The following is a 21,504-nucleotide window of genomic DNA, read 5'->3' as shown; positions in this document are numbered from 1 at the left end:
TTAAAGTCACAACACAAACATGAACTATCATTACTAATGCATTTCTTCCCCTAAAACACTTATATTATTCCATATACTGATATCAGAACTAACAAGATCTTTGGTAAGTGAGAGAGGATCTGAATATAAAGGATTCAATTCAATGTGAATAAAAACAAAGAATTATACTCACATATCTATAATTAACTGCACAAACATGAAAAGAGGAGTTACTCAGCAGGAGCTGCTGCGAACAGCAGGTCACAAACTGCTCTAAAAAAGGCAGGAATAGGTAACAAAGAGCAGTAATTTGCTAGACACCTGAAGCAATCTTCTACTCCTTGACAATACACAGGCAGACACTGCCCATTTTCAGTACCCTATTTTAAGGAAAAGAATGACTGAAGACAGTATAACAGGAGAGCAGGACGACCAATAAAGGTAACACATGTAATGGTAGACCAAAGGAATTCAAATTACTTAATCTAAGGCGGGGGGAGGGCATTGGAGAGAAGGAGCTGTTAAGCAATCTTCAAATACAGAAAACAGTGAAACAAAAGCATAAACTGTCTCCCTTGTCCACTAAAGATCAGAACAAAAGTCCTGGCAGGAGGATTAAGACACACAAGAAAACATCAAGATATTTCTTTAGACTTCTTTGGAAAGTGTGGAATTGCCTAGAGATCTCCAGCAAACACATCAGATAAGCACTTGTCAGATACAGCTTAAAAATAGTAGATCTTGTCTTGACGCACAGGAATTCTTGGATATTGCTCAGATTTTACTTCCCTGTACTAAGAAATTGCCTCTGGGACAAGACTGAAGCACAGTAAAATCAAACCACTAAGCACTGTTATGCTTAAACATAAAGTGTGTACTTTGGGGTTTCAGCAAGGCAAGAAAAATCTACATGTGCCTAGCCTGGGGACACAGCAATGGGTTCAAAATATTCAAGGCCTTTGCCTCAATAGCACTACATAGCTTAACTGAAGTAATGTAAGCTGCAAGTAGGTGGCAAAACCCAATTACTTATGTTCTTTGAAAACCTCCAAAGGTCCTGGCAAGTACATTCATAGCTACCAGATAACTGATGTACCTGTTGCCATCTACACAAGTGACGGAACCCAGGGATGTATCTATAGCAGAGTTTTCCACCACCCAAAAGAGTGACTTACTTAAACACACATACAAGCTAGGACATGAAAATCTCCCCAATTCTTCCTCCCCCCCCAAAAAAAAAAAAATAAAAGCTAATTCTAATTAAAGAGAACCAGTTCCAACACAAACTCTTCTCTCCTGTGTCTGCTGAACTGTTGTCACAAGCTTCTGCCCACTTCCCATCTCCTAACAAGTATAACTATATGACTTCTATCTGACACAGGTATATTTGGAAGGAAGCTGAGACAAGTTAATTTTCAACTCTACAGTTGTGAAACTGATTACTTGAGAGATGTAGACTTCCCAGACAGGTTTAAGATGACTCCCAACAGTTAGGATCTCACCAACAGATTTACTGTGGAATCTGCCTCTTACCACAGAACTCAGTGACATGAAAATATGCATTACTTAAATCCAAAAAAACTCATCTGCCGCAAAACAGGAGGCAGAGGATTATGGAGTAAGTAATATTGAGAAATAAAAACTGACAAAATGCTCCATAATACTTTCCATTTCAGGCTTAGCTCATCCCTCCTTTTTTCTGGACTGTTTGGTTTTTTTTTTTTCCCACATTTTTAGATCTTTTTAAATACTTCTGTCAGTCACAGAATCACATAATAGTTAGGGTTGGAAAGGACCTTAAGATCATCTAGTTCCAGCCCCCGTGCCATGAGCAGGGACACCTCTCACTAAACCATGCCAGCCAAGGCTTTGTCCAACATGGCCTTGAACACTGCCAGGGATGGAGCATTCACAACCTCCCTGAGCAACCCATTCCAATACCTCACCACCCTCACAGTACAGAATTTCTTCCTTACATCCAATCTAAACTTCCCTGTTTAAGTTTCAACCCGTTACCCCTTGTCCTATCACTACAGTCCCTAATGACGAGTCCATCCCCAGCATCTCTATAGCCCCCCTTCAGATACTGGAAGGCTGCTATGAGGTCTCCACGCAGCCTTCTCTTCTCCAGGCTGAACAGCCCCAACTTTCTCAGCCTGTCTTCATACAGGAGGTGCTCCAGTCCCCTGATCATCCTCGTGGCCCTCCTCTGGACTTGTTCCAACAGTTCCGTGTCCTTTTGATGTTGAGGACACCAGAACTGCATACAATACTGCAAGTGAGGTCTCACGAGAACAGAGTAGAGGGGCAGGATCACCTCCTTTGAGTTACTGGTCATGCTCCTTTTGATGCAGCCCACTATACCTTCTTGAAAATGGAGGTTATATTTTCCTTTTTCCAGTCATCAGGAACTTCACCTGTCTGCCATGATTTTTTCAAATATGACGGATAGGGGCTTAGCAACTTCATTCGCCAGCTCCTTCAGGACCCAAGGATGGATTTCATCAGGTCCCATGGACTTGTGCACGTTCAGCCTCTTAAGATGGTCTTGAACCAGATCCTCTCTTACAGTGGGCCTAAGGTCTTCATTCACACATTCCCTGCATCTGCCTTCCAAGACCTGGTGTGGTGTGGTCAGAGCACTTGCCAGTGAAGGCTGAGGCAAAGAAGTCACTCAGAACTTAGCCTTCTCCAAAACCAGGGCAGCCAGTTCTGATAGCTTCTGGAGAGGGCCCACGTTGTCTCTAGCCTATCTTTTGTTTGCAATGCACCTACAGAATCCCTTCCTGTTATCTTTAACATCCCTAGCCGAGTTTAATTCTAACTGGGCCTTAGCTTTCCTAATCTGTTCCCTAGGTTCCCAGACAACATCCCTGTATTCATCCCTGTAGTCAGACTGATCACATGTGCTACAGCGAGTTCTCAAAACCAAGCAAAGAACCTCAAATAGTCAAGTGAGCCTCATTACAGTGTTTTAGTTAAAATTAGCAAAGCAATGCCCAGGTTTCCTAAGGCGAAGGAATGTTGAGATAGATACACAAAGCGGACTTGATAAAACTATGTTTTAGACTTGTGCTAGTTTGGGAAAACAAGTACATGTTTTCCAATGTACTTAGACAAAGGAAAACAACTCCCCTCTCAACTGAGAATATATAACAACTGCTGGACATTGCTCAGCCACCTCACGACAACAGGGAACACAGCAGCACAGAGCTTTTGTAATGTAGAAAACTACCTTTAACATCTCACTCAAATACACTGCAACAGCACATCAGAATACTTTTAAATGATTCACAAAGAACTCAATGAGAAGAATATTAGCAATCTGCATAAAACACAACAAGTTATATAATAGTAGCTTTTATAAAGAAGGTAGACATAGAACACTGGAAAAGAAGAAACCAACACTAATGAATTTGAACTAATGAATTTTGAATTTACACACACAAAAATACAGCTGAAGGTTAAAACCACAAAATTCACAACTTTCAGATTCAAAAAGATGTCAGATTCATACCCCTGGAGGATGAGCAGTCTGACACAGTATCACTATGACTACTAGACTATCATACTCCCTCCTAGACATTTTTACACTGGCTCCTGTCACAAAGGAGAATACTAAGCTAATGAAACCTTTCAACTGTAGTGGACAACCTGAGCAAGACAAAATAAGCAGCCAAAAACCCTGCTAAAGAAAAATAGGATCAATAGCTAGGCAACCAGGAAACAGCAATGCTGCACAGAAGACAGTATGAGTAAATCTGGTATACGCCTCTATATACTATTTATACACACTACACCATTCATGTTATCAGAATACAAAGAGCCAAGCATCTTCTGTCAAGCAACCAAACTGACAAGTGATAAAAAGCTATGAAAACTAACTGAAAAACTGAGACAAAACAAAGGAAGATACCAGAACTAAACCTCCAGCCAAGTAAACTACAGGTTAGGAGGCAGAGTATGAAGTTGACCAGTTGAATGCTCTAACAACACATTTGACTTCTTTAACCTACTACATTCTCTCTGTTCCTCCTTCACTTACAGAAAAATAGGAAATTATGACCTCTATCCCAATGACCACAGGACTAATTTAACTCCACATACTGATGATATCATTGTAATACTAAGTTAATCCATCCACTGAGGAAAATAATTCCATTATTATTCACAAAAATAAAATTTGGTAATTTTTAACTATTTCTTTAGGGCAGATTCTAGCACACAGATATGCTTACATTACTGTTGCCCAACAGCCTGGACTTACAAGGACATATCCAGCTTTTTTCTGTATAAAATGACCTAAGAGCTGTTCTGAGCAGCTGCCTGTATTATGTTTAGTGATTTGTTCTATTAAAATAATAATTCAGTTTACTGAAAAAAAAAAAACAATCAATATATTTCACAGACTATTCACATTCCACAGCAGTGGACATTTTTCTTAAACAGCTCTGCGAATGTCCTAATGCAGCAACATTTCAGTTCTGCATATCCTTGTGGATAACACACAACCAAGATCTGTCAATACATTCAAGAGTGTTCCAAGCAAGTATCTGTGTTGCCAAGTAAAAAAAAAAAATGTTTTTCAATAAGAAGATGACAGCATAACTTAATTTGAATTCTTCATAATTGTCTAAAGAGCGAAGACTAACATAGTTTTAAGGCGTTCCACACACCATCCAAATTCACAGACACAGAGTGAAAGAGGCAATGGTGAGCTAAAGTTGATATAAAGAAAGGCAGGGTTGAGTTTCTTCATAGATTGTTTCAGAATACCTGTATGGCTTTACATAACACCTCATCACTACAGTGGCAACCTAAAACAATTAGAATTCTTTTTTCCCCAAAACTTAAAAGATCTAAAATATAGGTAATTTATGAGCAACAGTAACTTATCTTCTACCATAAGTTAATAAATAGCAGAGGTGATGTCTAATCAGTAGCTGTTGCTAAGGGAGTGTATAGTCATTTCGCTCCATAAAATCATCTAGAAATTAAAAATTAATAAGCAAAAAGAGATTCAAAAGCAGCCATTTGGACACATAACAACTTCTAAGAGACTACAATTGAAGAATACAATGCGAAGGGCTAAGTATCAAATTAGTAGCGACATCAACCACCATTAAGTTCTCCTTTGAGGATGGATTTAGAAACTTCACACTACAAATGCAACTAATTAACTATGCCCTACAAAGGTTTTATGTACAACATTGTTCTAATGTATTCAAGCATTCCAGTTTTCTGAAGAAGCTCATGAACTATAGCTCGGACACTCAGAGAGCTGCAGCTAAATCATTTTAACCCTCCAAAACTTACAGTTAAGCTTCAGCTACAAAACAAACCCAAAGAAACCTACACACAAACATGCATGCAAACACTTCCCCTATAAAGCCTAACTTTGTCTCCTTTAACAGGCTCCTTATCTTTAATACTGCAGAACTAACGTATTACTTAAAGATTTCCCTTGTTTCCTGTCTTTGATCATCCACACAGCACAGCTAATAGCAACTGTATTCTAATAAAAACCCATTCACAGTTGTTTGAAACCATTATATGACTTTAGAAAGTAAAATGTATAACCTCTTACCTGAGCATGAAAATTTGACATAGTCGTTGTCTCTATATCTTTCTTTCCCAAAATCTCCATTTTCACTGGTGAATTGGGAAAATTAAACGAAAAGTAGTCTAAAAAGTCAGGTAAATAAGTAGCTGCCCCATGAACAATACCCATTACATAGTAAGCTGCACAGTTTTCATTTTCACTAAAAACCAGACCCACAAACTCTTCTGCAAATCTCTCCATCTCCACAGGAGACAAGTGGGAGAGTTCATTACTGTAGGCATGGATAACTGATGCACCTCCGTTAGGCTGGTGCTCAATATGAATCAGCTGTTTGAACTCCAATGTGTCCAACCTTTTGAGTTTATTTTGAACCCGTGGCTCCTTTAACGAGACAAATGGAAACTCACTGTTCTCTGGTATCTTGGACTCACAGTCCTTCTTGGGATCCATATTTTTCCCATTGAAATCCTTAAGATGATCATCTATGATGCCTTTGGCTTCCTGATCCTCAATATCAGAAACCAATCCTGAGCAGATGGTCTGAATAGATTTGCTGTACATTTTTGGACGCTTCCTCTTCTCATTCTCTTTATGTTTCTTTTTCTTTTTCTTCTTAACTTTTTTAATCTGTAGTTCTTCTGCATTGGTTTTTGGTTTCTCCTTCCCACCTGTTGAGAGGAAGAAAAGTTATCTTAACTACCTTAGTATACAAACAAAATATGTATTTAAAGATGGGGATCTGAAGTCACCAAAACCCTCGCAGTGGCACACAAAGACCTGAGTACTGAGAATCATGTGTATCTTACTGAAAATGAGTACTGAGAGACACCTGCCATGCTCACAAAGTTTCCCAGGGCTGCTTTCATGACAAGTCACAACCCTTACTCATACCTTTTAACTGCTCATCAGCGATTACTACACCAGAAAGTTCAGACATTGTGTGACAGCTGTCAAAAGGGGGTTAGGAACAGTCAATGAATATCAGCCATCATCAGCCAGCTGTTCACAAGATGCCACTGCCAGAACCTACCTTGTCAGATGGCTTTATATGGTGATTCTTCCAGAACTTAACAAACTAATGAAATATACCTGGAAATACCTGAAACCTGATCCATGCTTCTCGAAAAAAAAAACCCGACAAACAAGACACAAAAGAAACCCATCACAACCAAACACTAAAACCTCACCAAACAGACTAGCTTCAAGTTTATATAATATGCAAGCTGAACTGAAAACAAACAGTAATGGCCTAAAGCCAAAACCTATTCATTTGGGGATAATCTGTTCAAGTGATTGCCAAGGTAAAGTATTCTCTCTTGTTGTAAAGTGCTTTCCTTCAAGTGCTTTTGGGGTGTATTTGCAAGTATAATAAAGGCAGCAGGCAAAGAGACTTCCATCACTACACTGCCCTAACATCTAACCAGTTGAAATCATTTCCCAATTTGACAAATAACTGGGTATGTTACAGCACAAAATTATACTCACAACAAGCAACTCGAGATCAACAGGTTCAGTCACAGGAGTTAAATTAGCCAATCTCTACTACTACCCTGTAATGGACTATTTTCAGCTTCCAATCCTCAGCTCAAGTAATTCACAGAAGTCCTTAAACCAGTCACAATTGTGATGCATGGAATGACACATTCTCGCTGATATTTAAGAGGTTTGGATATGGAAGTTACAGACACTAAAAAGGAGAACAAGCAGTTACAACACTCGCCTCTGAGCCTCTTGAGGTTTCTGACAGCAGCTATGTATCTCTGGGATTCCTGAAGTGGGGCAGGCAAGCTAGTTATGTCTCCAGCTTCTATTTTCTCCTCTTGTAAGGGCAAAGAAGTGCCCTGAGGCCACTTATTTCTTACTTAGCCCAAACAAGGAAGTGGGCTCTAGGATTTCTTAAACTAATCCAAGCAGTTAAGAGCTACAAAGGCTCCCTTCACTCTAAATCAGACTGAACATAGCATACTCTGTAAGCACAATTTCACTTTTAACTAACCAAGTCTAACTGCCAAAAGGCACAGCATCCTCATGAAAATGTATCCTTTCACTAGGCTAAATTAATGTAAAACCAGCGTGGGACTCTGCAAGGGGACTGCTTCATCTGGCAGATGGAATATTTATTTCTTCTTTGTTAACATCTACCTTCTGCCACAAGTGTCTGTAAATCTAGTGAATGGAAAGTGCAGAAAGAGCAGCAATATGTGTACAAGCAAACCACCTCAACCTTAGAGGAGTCCTGAAAATAGTCCATTGAGGGTACTAGGATCCTGGAGTGAAATGTCATCCCCTGACAAAAATCACCTGCTGCTCACATTCTGAGTATTCCACCAGTTCCATGCAGTTTATAACAGTGAGAAGTTCCATATTAAAGGCTTAGAAATCTCAATCCAAACTTCAAAATACAAACTACAGACTAGACAATCTTTTCCCTCCTCCTGATGGCAGGAATACACAACTTGAAAGCATCTAAGACTCTACAGGTATTTCAAACTCGTAAAAATGCTTTAACTTAACATTTTAAAATTTTCACTCTAAATATGAAAATTCTTTGCTATACTAATGGATATCACTGTCAGCATTTCCAGGTTATTAGTCTGAACATAAAAAACATGGAATTAAAGCACTGAATACTGCAGCAAGGTGAGGCACGGGAAAGCAAGGACTACTAGTCAACCCACTTGCACTCAAATGGAGCTCAGATTTTTGTATAGACCAGTCACTCAGATGTGGGACTTCACGCATGGCAGGAAAGGATGCATATTTATATTCACTGAGTTACAGTCAGCAGTAAAATAAGTTGTACTTGCAACAAGTACAACTTCTAAGTTCAGAGCAAAAAGCTATTTGCTAGAGTAAGAGCCAAACTGCTCTCCCATACTTTAGTATGTCTATTACAAGATTATCTGGTTTCCCCTTCCAATCTGTCCTATTCCCTGCCTTTGATTATATCTTCCAACAAATTTTACTGACTAACAATCAACTCCATTCAGCTGGTTTGTAGTTTAGTAGTTTTGTAACCTTCAAAGTGCTTGGGGTTTTGGGGTTTGTTTGTTTTTTTGCATAGCTGCATCTGTGAAATACATTAAATGACGGATTAAAAAACCAGCCACCACATATTACAGGGGGAGCTGAATGAAGCTGATTGTTAGTAAAAGTTATCAATGTCAAATAGGCAGAATATAAATCAGTGTCAAAAGACGCAAAGTTCACATAAACATATCCAGAAAGTTTGCACTCAAAACCTGTTGTAAAAACATCTTTTAGTTAACTTGGCATACACCTACGTAAGTACTCAAAACCTTCTGAGGAGGAATTACACCAAGACATCTTTGCAGTGAAGAACATTTATCACTCTGTGTATATGTTTTCAAACCATCTCCATGAAATCTTCAGAAGGGAAAAAAAAAAACCTCTTAACTACAGCATAAAGATAATTCTTTTTATGGTATCCAACACAGTCCTCCTTCCAGCTTGGAAGTTTCTGTTCAGCTTTATATACAAATATTTTAATAATATAGACTGCTTTGACTTCTGATCACAGGCTACAAGGGTTATGCCATCTACACATACATTAAGTCCTAGAGGTCATCAGTACACACTTTCCCAAATCATAAGAAGTTGCAAAAATGGTGCACACAACTTGGAGCCAAATAAATATTTGCTAGCAGTCTCTCATCTTTGAACACAACTCTTTTCCACAGACCTTTCTGGGTCTCTATACTGGATAGAACTGAGGCCATTTTTAATTCTGTAACAACTGGAAACCAAGAGAGCAACAATCACCACAGGAACAAAAGGCTGAAAAAAACACCAGAAGATCTATGATGACAAGCAGCAGAGCACCCTGAACTGCTACATGCTGGGAAGAAAGTTAGAAAAATCCAAATGGGGAGCATCTGAGCAGAAATTGAAAGATAATGTGTCTTCAGAAACTGACTAGCTGTTTTGAGCCTTTCTCAAATTCACACATGCTTATGCTACTGCACACACAAGACAAATTCCATCAAGAACACTAACTCATTTTCACACTGGCAGCAAGTGATGTGCTTAGGAAAAAGTATTTTTAGGTGCTTTGGACACTGTATTTCATAGAGAAAATGGTATTTATGTTACTACATTAAATTAAATACCAAAAGACTGAAAAAATTATAAATTCATAATTATTTGTTCAGCCTTCAAATGTGGATATATGATATAGCTCAGCAAACTGAAGAGCTGATGGCCACAGATGGGTAGAGTCCAATTTCCCACTCACCTCTGCCACCACTCCTGGCACACAGGCCTGCTCTATTTCTGCTACAGACTGATGTTCCTCTGCACAGAAAATTGATTTAATGGCTCAGCATAAAACCATTCCCTTTGCTGCTAGATTGGTGAGCAGAACTGGTTCACAGATTTGTCAGAGAGGAAACAGAACATGAAGATCACAGACAGCAGGCAGTGAAGAACAGCAGAATTCACCCCTCATAAGGTGCAACAAACCCCTTGGCCCGCTGAGCTACACTGCCCACACCCCCTCCACCATCCACCCTGAGCATAACAAGGCTGACATTTTAAGGATTAAAAAAAAAAGTCCTCTGGCCACACACAACAGTGCCTGAACACACACATAACCAGGACCAGTTTCCTAGCAATCCTTAACAGTGTGCAAGGCCAGGTTGGACAGGGCTTTGAGCAATCTGGTCTAGTGGAAGGTGTCCCTGGCCCATGGCAAAGGCATGGGATTAGGTGATCTCCAAGGTCCCTTCCAACCCAAACCATTATGCGATTCTATGATTCTATGAATGTTTCCTAACCCAAAAGTCTGAACTTTTAAATCTAACATTCAACTTCCACAATTTACCTTTGTAAAGATAACACACTAGTGTATTTAACTGTAATATGGATCAGACTACCATTTCTTCCCTGTCCTTTATTACAGTGAGTGGGTGATGCTGTGCAGTGCTTCTTCCCAATCCTATTTTGACATCAACATATGCCCAATTTAAGAATATTTGGGTTCAATTACTTCAGCATAAAGCCAAAGTTTGCCTGAGGAATACAAACACAAAATGGAAAAATAACTTTTAGAATTAGTATTTCTCAGCAAAGCTTGAATAGAATTCCACAGAATGAGGAGGAGGAGGCACATTTCTAGCCCAGGGCTTTTCTGCTCTGCTGAATTTCAAAGATACCTCTGAAATAGGTGTTTAAAGCTGCTCAGAAGTTGCAAAGATTTCAATGGCAAAAGGAATTACTTGCTGAAACACTGAGATTGCTATCAGCAATGCCCAATGAAGTACTTTCATCCTATTCTTCCTTTCCATTAGCTGCAGAAAAGAGCAGAAATGCAATCATTCAGTCGTTTCTCTGCTGCATACCTCAAGATACTTTAAAGCAATATGTGCTATGTCTTCCAAAATCAGTAAAGCTGCTTTGTCACTTGGCTGTCAGGGAAGAGCAGCTGCCTTCCATGCCTCCCTAGGGCAGTGAATCAAGTTGCCTCACAGACGAACAGAATTTGGTAAAAATATAAGCAAGCAATCCAAAAGGCTAAATAAAGATCCTAACACTGCAAGACTCAGATATCCAAACTAGCTCTAAGCCAGATTTGGCAGCAGCAATTAAGTGCTTAATGGAAGCTAACTTGTTTCACCCTTCAGGTAGTTACTATTGAGACATGCCCTCCCACAACCTTCAAAAGAGATGTTCAGAAAGTCCTCACCAGCAATCACAATAAAGGTGTGCGTGTACATATATACACATGCAACTGCTGGAAACTAATTTCAGCCAAGACAGCAGCCATTCTGAAGTGCATGGCATCTTGCAACTCAGAACATGCCGAGACTGATTTAGACAAGCACAGCTATCAAAACACAGAGAAACAAAACAAAAAACTTTTACCACAGCATGATTCAGAAACATAAAAAGAAATTAGAAGAATAGAAATCTGTATTTATTCTGTTCATGCATGCCCACACTCAGCAATAACAGAACTACCTCTGAACAACTTCTAACCATCTTCTAGGCCTTACATATCACAAATACACCTGCTACTGCATACAGCTACATAATAAGCAGATCTCTTAAGGAAACTCAGCAATGTATTTCTTTCGTGCTACAATATCCTTGTCACTCACAGCACAGGACCTGTGACTAAAGACTGAGGTTCAAAACTATTTAAATCTTATGCAAGTAAGCCAATGCTGTTATTACTGGATGATACATACCTGTAATTTAAAGTGATACTAGACAGCCTGAACACTGGTAACTACAGATTCCTTCCAAGTGTGAGTTTTTACGAGAAGAAAACTCAGAGAGTAGCTGAAAGTTTATTTTATGTTGTTATCTGAAATTTCATGCCAGCAGAGGCCACAAAGCTTCTCCTTCAGTTGTTTCAACTAGAGCTGTGTTTCTCAACTTTGAGCTCACAACCCTCAAAACTATTAGGAAGGATATTTTAGAAGTTAAAAAAATAACACTAAATTTTTGTTCTTTTGCCACAGTTTTCCAGCTGACAGCTGGTAGCAGTAAGCAACAAACATCTGTAACTGCAGACAGTAAAGTCAGTTTTCACTTCCTCACTTTAGGAGGACTCGGTCACCAAAATGTTAGAGAGCTGAGAAGCACTTGGTGAGCGTAAGCACAGAGGAAAGAACCTCAATGCAGAGGAGTCTGAGCAGGGACACTTCTAGATTGTCCAACTGAACAGGACAACAGGAACATTCTGTGACACATGAGAAGACACAGCACTATCAAATAGCTACAGGGATACTGCTTATTCTGCAGCCAGAGACCAGCCTGTCAGCAGCTACAAAACATCACTAAGTCTTGGTCCTGTACAAACTATTTCCTGCCACAGCACCATGAGATGTCCTACTCAGTACTCTCCAATAAGGGGATTAGGTAAGAGGCAACCTCCAAAAAGGGCTCTTCACTTTCTTCCCGTACTCCATATGGCCACACATGACTAGCACTTTCTAGCATTCTCACTGCAGTTCAGTCTAAAGCTATGACATATTAGAAATTTATGATGACTCAGCTCTGCTATGGCTCTTCAGGCCAAGTCTTTAAACAGCCAACACAGAAATCATAGAATCATAGAATAGTTAGGGTTGGAAATGACCTCAAGATCACCTAGTTCCAACCCCCCTCCCATGGGCAGGGACACCTCACACTAAACCATATCACTCAAGGCTTCATCCAACCTGGTCTTGAACACTGCCAGGGATGGAGCATTCACTACCTCCCTGGGCAACCCATTCCAGTACCTCACCTCCCTAACAGTAAAGAATTTCTTTCCTATACCCAATCTAAACCTCTGCTGTTTAAGTTTCAACCTGTTACCCCTTGTCCTATCACTACAGTCCCTAACAAGGAGTCCATCCCCAGCATCTCTATAGCTCCCCTTCAGATAGATACTGGAAGGCTGCTATAAGGTCTCCACGCAGCCTTCTCTTCTCCAAGTTGAACAGCCCCAACTTTCTCAGCCTGTCTTCATACGGGAGGTGCTCCAGTCCCCTGATCATCCTTGTGTCCCTCCTCTGGACATGTTCTAACAGCACCATGTCCTTTTTATGTTGAGGACACCAGAACTGAACACAATACTGCAAGTGAGATCTCACAAGAGCAGAGTAGAGGGGCAGGATCACCTCCTTCGACCTGCTGGTCACCTCCTTTTGATGTAGCCCAGGATACAGTTGGCTTTCTGGGCTGTAAGCGCACACTGAAGCTGGCTCATGTTCATTTTCTCATTGACCAACACCCCCAAGTCCTTCTCTGCAGGGCTGCTCTGAATCTTTTCTCTGCCCAACCTGTAGCTGTGCCTGGGATTGCTCTGACCCAGGTCTAGGACCTTGCACTTGGCATGGTTAAACTTCATGAGGTTGGCATCAGCCCACCTCACAAGCATGTCAAGGTCCCTCTGGATGGCATTCCTTCCCTCCAGCATATCAACTGAACCACACAGCTGGCCCAGTTCAAACCACAGAAGCATTCCCCCCTGGATCTTCCAATGAGTTTTAAAGTTCATCACTACAAACAACTGAAAAACAGCTTAGAACAGGAGCAGCCAAGACACCACTCACCAACCAGTAAATAAATAAAACATGCAGTCAGAGGACAAGTGTTTCTGGAGCACTGCCACTTACAATAGCAAAAAAAGAAAAACCTTGAGGAGCCTTTCGGATCCTAAGAAACCCTCCAGTTTGTACCAGCCAGATAGTTAAGTAACAGACTTTCCTACTACGAGTTTAACAAAATATGTGTTCTAAATTTATTTTACATTCTTTTTGATAAATATGATTTTATATAATAATTTGATGAGTTAATGAAAACCCTATTGCAAAACAGTTCAGAAGGATGAAAACAACTTCTTGATAGAGTTAAAACACACACAGGGAATTCTGAACAGACAGGAAATGCAGAGTCACTCTGCAAACAAGGAAAATGAACAAGATCAGCTGCTGTCAGGTTACAAAGCTAATAGCCCATGTGCTGAAAACAAACATACCTTCAAGGTGTCTCTGTACGCAGCCCAGGAAACAAACCAAACAGCAGGGGCAGGACTGAGAACTGACAATTATCTTGTTCTATTTATAGGCTTAAAATCTTGACTATTAAATATCAGAAGAGTCAAGCCTAAAATACATCAAACAATCCTATTTTATGTTGTCTCAGCCCTCCTGGAAGTTGAAAAGTCACAACCACCATGAAAACCACTATTCAGAAAGTGTTACTTAGAGGCATACAAACACAGGATGTGGTAAGTTGCTCCAAGGATACAGGTTGACTTCTACCATGTTTACCTCATTACTGTAACCCTCTCACCCATCAGAGTCACACAGGAAGATCCCAACGTGCCTCCTCCAATACCCTTTCCAACAACTGCAGTTATCATTAAGGCTTCAATGGGATGTTGTAATAAGATAAGCAGGGATTTATAAAGTGATGAATAAAAATATTAAGCTCTAAAATATTTTCAGTTCATTCTTCTGCAACAGTCTGAAAATACAAAGTCTGCAGTCTCTGGAGCCAGTCACTTGAGTTATTACATGAAATATATACACATACAATTATAGATTAACTGGTTTATGTACTTTATAAAAGTATCTCAAAAAGCAGCAACCTCCTATTCCTTCCATAGTTCTAAATCTCTACTCTTCAAACAAGTTAACATCCAAAATAAAAAAGATAACAGAAATCCCACCTAAGCTGAAAGCAAGGATAGGAAATTGGTGGAAGGGGAATGTGTAACAGAAACTAAAATTATAGGTCTGCATATGAGGACAAGAATCTGAAAGAGAAATCAATGCAAGACACAATTTTTGTGTACTTCCATGTGTCCAGATCTTAAAATACACTTTAGGGTGAAGAAGTGCCAATTTAATCATCTTAATTCTATGAAGCCTTCCACTTCAAGCAAACACACTCCTCTATCAGCATTTTTCACCCTAGTATGGAAGAACTTTAAAATTAATAACGTATACAGAAGCAGTTCCCTCTTTTGAACTGACCATCATCTGCGGCATTAAAATTGACCCTGAAACCAACTTCACATATACAGTACAATCACAGGGTGAAAGAAGAATGTTCTGCGCACCCAGCCTAGCAACTTCACCAAAGCCATTCACTAGCAATAAGCTGGAGGCAACACACTGTTTTCAAAGGAAGAGCTCCCATAAATGTGACAGCAATGCAATTATCTCTGAAGTCCTATCTTTGAATTTCTTGTCTTTGAAACAAAGTAATTAAAATACAATTATTTCCACAGTCTTCACCATAAAAAGAAATAGTACATGAGCATATGCTACACACAGCCTTCAGATCAGTATTTCAAATCTCTTCCAACCAACAAAAAAGAAAAATCATACAGAAACCTTTTAAGCTGCAGATTTTGCAGGCAGTGGTAGAAAAAGCAGGGTTTTGCTTTTCATTGATGTGCCAGAAGCTATTGATTCAAGCCCCACACCCCACATCCAGCAAGATACACTTCAAACCTAACCCAGCAGAGCTCTTCCTCCAGCTGCCCCAGCCCAAAGCAGCATGTGCTGACAGCAAGTGGCCCTAACTGGACAACAGCAGACACTGCTCAAGTTCAGCCAACTGAATGTACTAACTAATAGGAACAGTAACAGATGCAGCAGCAGCTTTAGGGGTAGAAATGAATCAGCCATGTAAAGGATGGGAAGGAACAAGAAGCAAGGAGCAGCAAAGGCACCTCCATAAAACTTGGAAAAGTGAGCACCCAGCTACTCAAGAGGTAAGCAAATGATTTAATGTATTGCTTCTGAAAAAGGTTTGAGGCCCACTGGTGCTCAGATGAGCCCTGCTCTCCATGATCTTCTCAAACTCTACTTGTATTTTCCATATGTGTTTCACCCCATGCCCATAGATTTTACTGGTAAAAACTGAAAACTGTGCATAAGGACTGAAGCAAAATCAGTATGTAGAGCAAATCAGTGTAGTGGGTTATGTGTCCAGCACTCTTACCTCACTCTTTCCCGTCTCCTTAAACTAAGGCATATTTGTGCTGGTTTTGACTAGGATATAAGTTTCCTCATAGTAACTGGTATGGGGTTGGCTTTTGGATTTGTGGTAGAAACGCTGCTGATAGCACTGGGATGGTTTAGCTAATGCTGAGCAGTGCCTACACAGGGCCAAGGCCTTTTCTGCTCCTCACACCATCTGACCAGCAAGCAGGCTGTGGGTGCACAAGGAGTTGGGAGGGGACACAGCTGAGACAGCTGACCCCAATTGATCCCACAGATATTCCATACCATATGATGTCATGCTCAACATATGAAGCTGGGGAAGTATGAGGGAGGGAACGGCAGGAGTGATAGTGTTTGTCTTCCCAAGTAACAGTTATATGTGATGGAGCCCTGCTGTACTGGGGATGGCTCATGGAAAGTGGTGAATGAAATCCTGTTTTGCTTTGCCCATGCAGTTTTTGCTTTACCTGTTAAACTGCCTTTATCTCAACCCACGAGTTTTCTCACTTCTGCTCATCCAATTCTCTCCCCCAGCCCACCAGGGAGGGAAGGGAGAGGTGAGCAAATGGCTGTGTGGGGCTGAGCTTCCAGCTGGGGTTAAAACACAAAGTCCTTTTTGGCACCCAACATGGGGCTCAAAGGGTTTGACTGGAATGTGCTAGATCAAATTTATGACTGTTACTGCTGTATAACTATTAATCAGCAGCCTTCTGTGCTTGCCATGGGACTTGCCTGCCTTACTGTACATTAGAGTCTAGTGCTGTTAGTGCCTGCTTTTTGCTTTTGCTCTCCTGTGGTGCTTACCATCTGACTCGGCTGTGCCAGGGAACATTCTGGTAACAGCAACGGCTGTGTGCCTGGGCTGGCAGATAGCCAGGGCACTGCTGCTGTACTGGTCAGGAGGGAGCTCCAATGTGAGCTTGAAGTCCAAGGGACAGCGTATGATCGCTAAATACATCCAAGTGGAGCAGGACATCCCAATATGGCTGTGGTCATGGATAAGCCCATGCCAGAGCAGGTACATCTTGACCTGCCTATGGCCATGGTTACGTCTGTGCTGCAGTAGGTACACCTCTGAAGGGAGTGTGGCCCCATGGTAAGTTCACGCTGAAAAGGTACACCTCAAAGCATCTGTGGCTGTGGTTAAGTTCATGATGCAGCAGGTACACTTTGAAGCATTAGTGGCTGTGCATGATGTCATGCTAGAACACCTCAAAGTGTGTGGACATAGATAAATCCATGACAGAGCAGCTACACCCCTGGAGGAACTGCAGCCATGAGTAAGGCCATGTGAGAGCAGGTTCACTTCTAAAGGGACTGTGGCTGTGGGCCATGCTGCAACAAACAGGTATATATCTCTGATGGCACTGTGGCCCATGGACAAGATCACACTGTCTTGGATGCACCTCAAAGCAACTGTGCCTGTGGATAAGTCTATGCCACAGCAAGCATGCGCCAGGAGAGACTGCGGCTCATAGACAAGGCTCCACTTGGAGCAGATACAGCTCTAACGGACTGGAGACTGTGAGTAAGTCCAAGCTGGAGCAGAGGCAAGAGGAGGAGTTCACTGTAATGTTAAACCCAATGGTTTGTTCCAAAGAAACTAGGGGTGGAGACTGTAATAGAAATACCTTTCAATTGTTGTAACCAGGATTTGAGATGTAAGAATTACTGTAACAGGAACCACCTAAACCAATGGAGGACAAGCCTCACAAGAAGCAGTAGAAATGGAGCAGTGACCCAACCTGAGCTGGCTTTGGTACTCAGTAACCCAACACATCACCTCTCCTGTCCTGAGTGATCATTGTAAGAGGCAGAGGCCCAAGTTATTGACTAAATGAACTCAATGGATGTTTTGTTTTTTTTAACCCATTCATTCATCCCATTGGGCTGGAATGACGTCCTGGGTTCGACTGTAAGAGTTATTTTTCTCCTTCTTAGTAGTGGTGCAATGCTGTGTTTTCAACTTTATTCTGAGAACAATGCTGATAACACACCAATGTATGTTTTTGCCAAAGAGTGCTTACTCTAACTCAAGGACTTTTCAGTCTCTCATGCTTTGCCAGTGAGGAGGGGCACAGGAAACTAGTAGGGTCCAGAGACAGCACATCTGACCCAAACTAGCCAAAGGGGTATTCCATACCACAGCACCTCATGCCCAATGTAGGAACTTGGGGGGAGTTACCTGGAAGACCCAGATCACTGCTGCATTTGGGCTGGGTATCAGTCAGCAGGTGGTGAGCAATTATATTATGCATCACTTGTATTTATTAGGGTTTGTTTTTTCCCCTTCCCTTTTTAGTTTTATATTCTCTCCCCTTGTTATATCTCTTATTGTTACTGGTAGTAATAGTTTTGTTAGTTATTGGACTGTTCGTATCTCAACCTGTGGGATTTATATTCTTTCAATTCTCCTCATCCTGCTCCAGGGGAAGGAGGAAGGAGAGGAGTGAGCAAGTGGCTGTGTGGTGCTTAGTTGCCAGCTGGGATTAAAGCACAACAGCACTGCATACAATTCCTTTGATATTTCCCCTTAAGAAACACAAAAACAAAATATAGTGGATGGGAAAAAGCATGCAGTGTGTGACTCAGACATAGGTCTCATCTTGGATATACCAATTTTATAACTAATTCTGTGCACAGCTATAGGCATTTTAAAAGATTCCTAAGAATGTGCCATTAAAACAAACATTTCTTCCAGAAGAATAAAAAAAAGCTTTAGAAACTGATCTGTACTTAGAGATGTTCATACCGGCATGATAAAGATGTGCATTCTCCCTTCTTCCCTGCATTTCAGCATTCCATAAACTAAGGCATTTAATCTTGCAGAAACACACACTAACAATTTCTCCTACTGTATTTTTAGAAATTGCTGTGCTCCAATATAAATAATGAGAAAAATGGCTTTAAAAAAAAAAAAAAAACAAACCAAAAAACCACAAATGGGACTGGTTACAAATAAGCCTATAAATCTTTTTTGGTTGGTTTGTTGGGGTGTTTTTCGCAGGATCTCGAGTAACCCTCAGCCATGTCACACTGGTGTGTATTTATTTTGCATGAGTCTTTCCTTTTCTAAAAGGTAACTTTTCCATCATGCAGTTTTTGAAAAGCAAGTGTAAATCACATTTCCTGAATTTTTAACAATATGCATGTGCCAAGAAGCTGTTTACCAGGAGCTCTTCCTCCTTCCACATAACAGATTGAGAGAAAAAGAGGCAATTATGTAGCCTTATTCTACAGAGAATACATCTGCAAGCACAACAGAATGACAACAAACCTTTTCATTCTAGGTACATAAGAAAATCCATCAGGCTCTCTGAAAGAGCCACATTTCCTTTAGCAGCAGACTCAAGAACTGCAGAAATACCTTTTTTAAGAACTGCCCTTCCCCAACATGGGCAAATTTTATCATTGCTTTCAACAGAACAGTAACCAAGTTCAGACTGATGAACAGCTTACATACCTGTGCTTCCAAATATAAGCAAACTTTTCCCCACTCAGCTCAAAGCACCAAAATCAAGCTTATGCACCAACTCTCCCTCCGACGGCATCAGTCCCTCAGTACTGAGCTCTTCTGTAACTAGCCACTTTTTCTCTGGGCTAGCTAGTTTAACTGTGTGAAGTCACAGAGGCCATTACCTCCACCCCCTCAATGAAAGTAAGTCACAGACAGAAGAAAGAAACAAGAGACAAAACTCGGCACACTAACAATCTTCTCAGTGTAGGAAGAAAAAGCATTAAGCAGATGGTCAGAGTAACATTTTACAAGATACAGATCTAATGCCTAGAGGAAAGAAATATGCTGTATTTAGAGACCAACACTGTAGTCTCTTAACACACTGTCCTGGTTTGAGCAGTAGCAGTCATTTTTCTCCTTCTCGGTAGTTGGTGCAGTGCTGTGTTTTGACTTTTGGGCCGAGAACGGTTGCTGATAGCAAGTATGTTTTGAGTTACTGCTCGGGTGTTTGGTTTGTCCAAGGCCTTTTTCTGAGCTCATGCTCTGCCAGGGAGGAGGGGAGGCCGGGAGGAAGGAGAGACAGGACACCTGACCCAGGCTAGCCAAAGAGGTATTCCATATCATAGCACGTCATACCCAGGATGTAACCAGGAGAGACCCGGAACGGCTGGAGCTCTGGGGGGATGGAGGAGGTATTGGTCGGTGCTCGGTTGGGCAGGGTGGGGTGAGTTATGGGTCAGTGGCTGGTGAGGTGTTGTATTCTCCTCACTTGTTGTTTGATTTATCATTATTATTTGTAGTAGTAAATGGCAGTAGTGATTTGTGTTGTGCCTTAGCTATTAAACCATTCTTATCTCAATCTGTGGGGGCTACATTCTTTGGATTCTCCTTCCTAACTCTCCGAGAGTTGGGGGAGCGAGGGGGGGAGTGAGTAACGAGCTGTGCGGACTTGGTTTAAACCACGACAGTTCTTTTTGACCAGGCAAGGTGGACAGCTGAAGGTCTCCAAGGTGGACTTGTCCTCAGCGACAAGTTGCTGAAACTGCTGAAGGAGAGGGTGAATCGAGTCAGTTTGCTGAGGTGAAAGCCACGCAGCTGGCCCTGGACATTGCTGAGTGAGAAAGGTGGCCAGTACTTTACACTGACTCATGGATGGTGGCAAATGCCCTGTGGGGGTGGTTGCAGCAATGGAAGCAAAGCAACTGGCAACGCAGAGGTAAACCCATCTGGGCTGCTGCATTATGGCAAGATATCGCTGCTCGGGTGCAGAAGCTGGTGGTGAGGGTACGCCACGTAGATGCTCACATACCTAAGAGTCGGGCCACTGAGGAACACCACAATAACCAACAAGTGGATAAAGCTGCTAAGATTGAAGTGGCTCAGATAGACTTAGATTGGCAACATGAAGGTGATTTATATTTGGCCCGGTGGGCCCATGACACTCAAAAAGAACTGTCGTGGTTTAAACCAAGTCCACACAGCTCGTTACTCACTCCCACCCTCGCTCCCCCAACTCCCGGAGAGTTAGGAAGGAGAATCCAAAGAATGTAGCCCCCACAGATTGAGATAAGAATGGTTTAATAGCTAAGGCACAACACAAATCACTACTGCCATTTACTACTACAAATAATAATGATAAATCAAACAACAAGTGAGGAGAATACAACACCTCACCAGCCACTGACCCATAACTCACCCCACCCTGCCCAACCGAGCACCGACCAATACCTCCTCCATCCCCCCAGAGCTCCAGCCCTTCCGGGTCTCTCCCGGTTACATCCTGGGTATGACGTGCTATGGTATGGAATACCTCTTTGGCTAGCCTGGGTCAGGTGTCCTGTCTCTCCTTCCTCCCGGCCTCCCCTCCTCCCTGGCAGAGCATGAGCTCAGAAAAAGGCCTTGGACAAACCAAACACCCGAGCAGTAACTCAAAACATACTTGCTATCAGCAACCGTTCTCGGCCCAAAAGTCAAAACACAGCACTGCACCAGCTACTGAGAAGGAGAAAAATGACTGCTACTGCTCAAACCAG

The 21,504-nt window shown here is 41.5% G+C and overlaps 1 protein-coding gene across 2 annotated transcripts in view; it reads right to left on the bottom strand.

The window, feature by feature from the left end:
- Nucleotides 1-21,504, bottom strand: part of RSBN1L (round spermatid basic protein 1 like) — a 57,504-nt gene that overhangs the window by 18,960 nt on the left and 17,040 nt on the right. The window contains exons 3-4 of one of the 2 annotated variants that reach the window (XM_034062900.1): nucleotides 5,950-6,210; nucleotides 5,567-5,631 (exon numbers count right to left, since the gene is read on the bottom strand). In XM_034062900.1, coding sequence (XP_033918791.1) covers nucleotides 5,567-5,631; nucleotides 5,950-6,210 — 326 coding nt within the window. Of the gene's footprint in view, nucleotides 1-5,566; nucleotides 6,211-21,504 lie in introns of both variants that reach the window. The other variant, XM_005148389.3, reaches the window with a different exon arrangement.

The sequence above is a fragment of the Melopsittacus undulatus genome, chromosome 5 (genome assembly GCF_012275295.1).
Source record: "Melopsittacus undulatus isolate bMelUnd1 chromosome 5, bMelUnd1.mat.Z, whole genome shotgun sequence".
Taxonomy (NCBI): Eukaryota; Metazoa; Chordata; class Aves; order Psittaciformes; family Psittaculidae; genus Melopsittacus; species Melopsittacus undulatus.
Note: the sequence above shows the minus strand (reverse complement) of the source record. Positions and strands in the feature narration are given on the sequence as shown.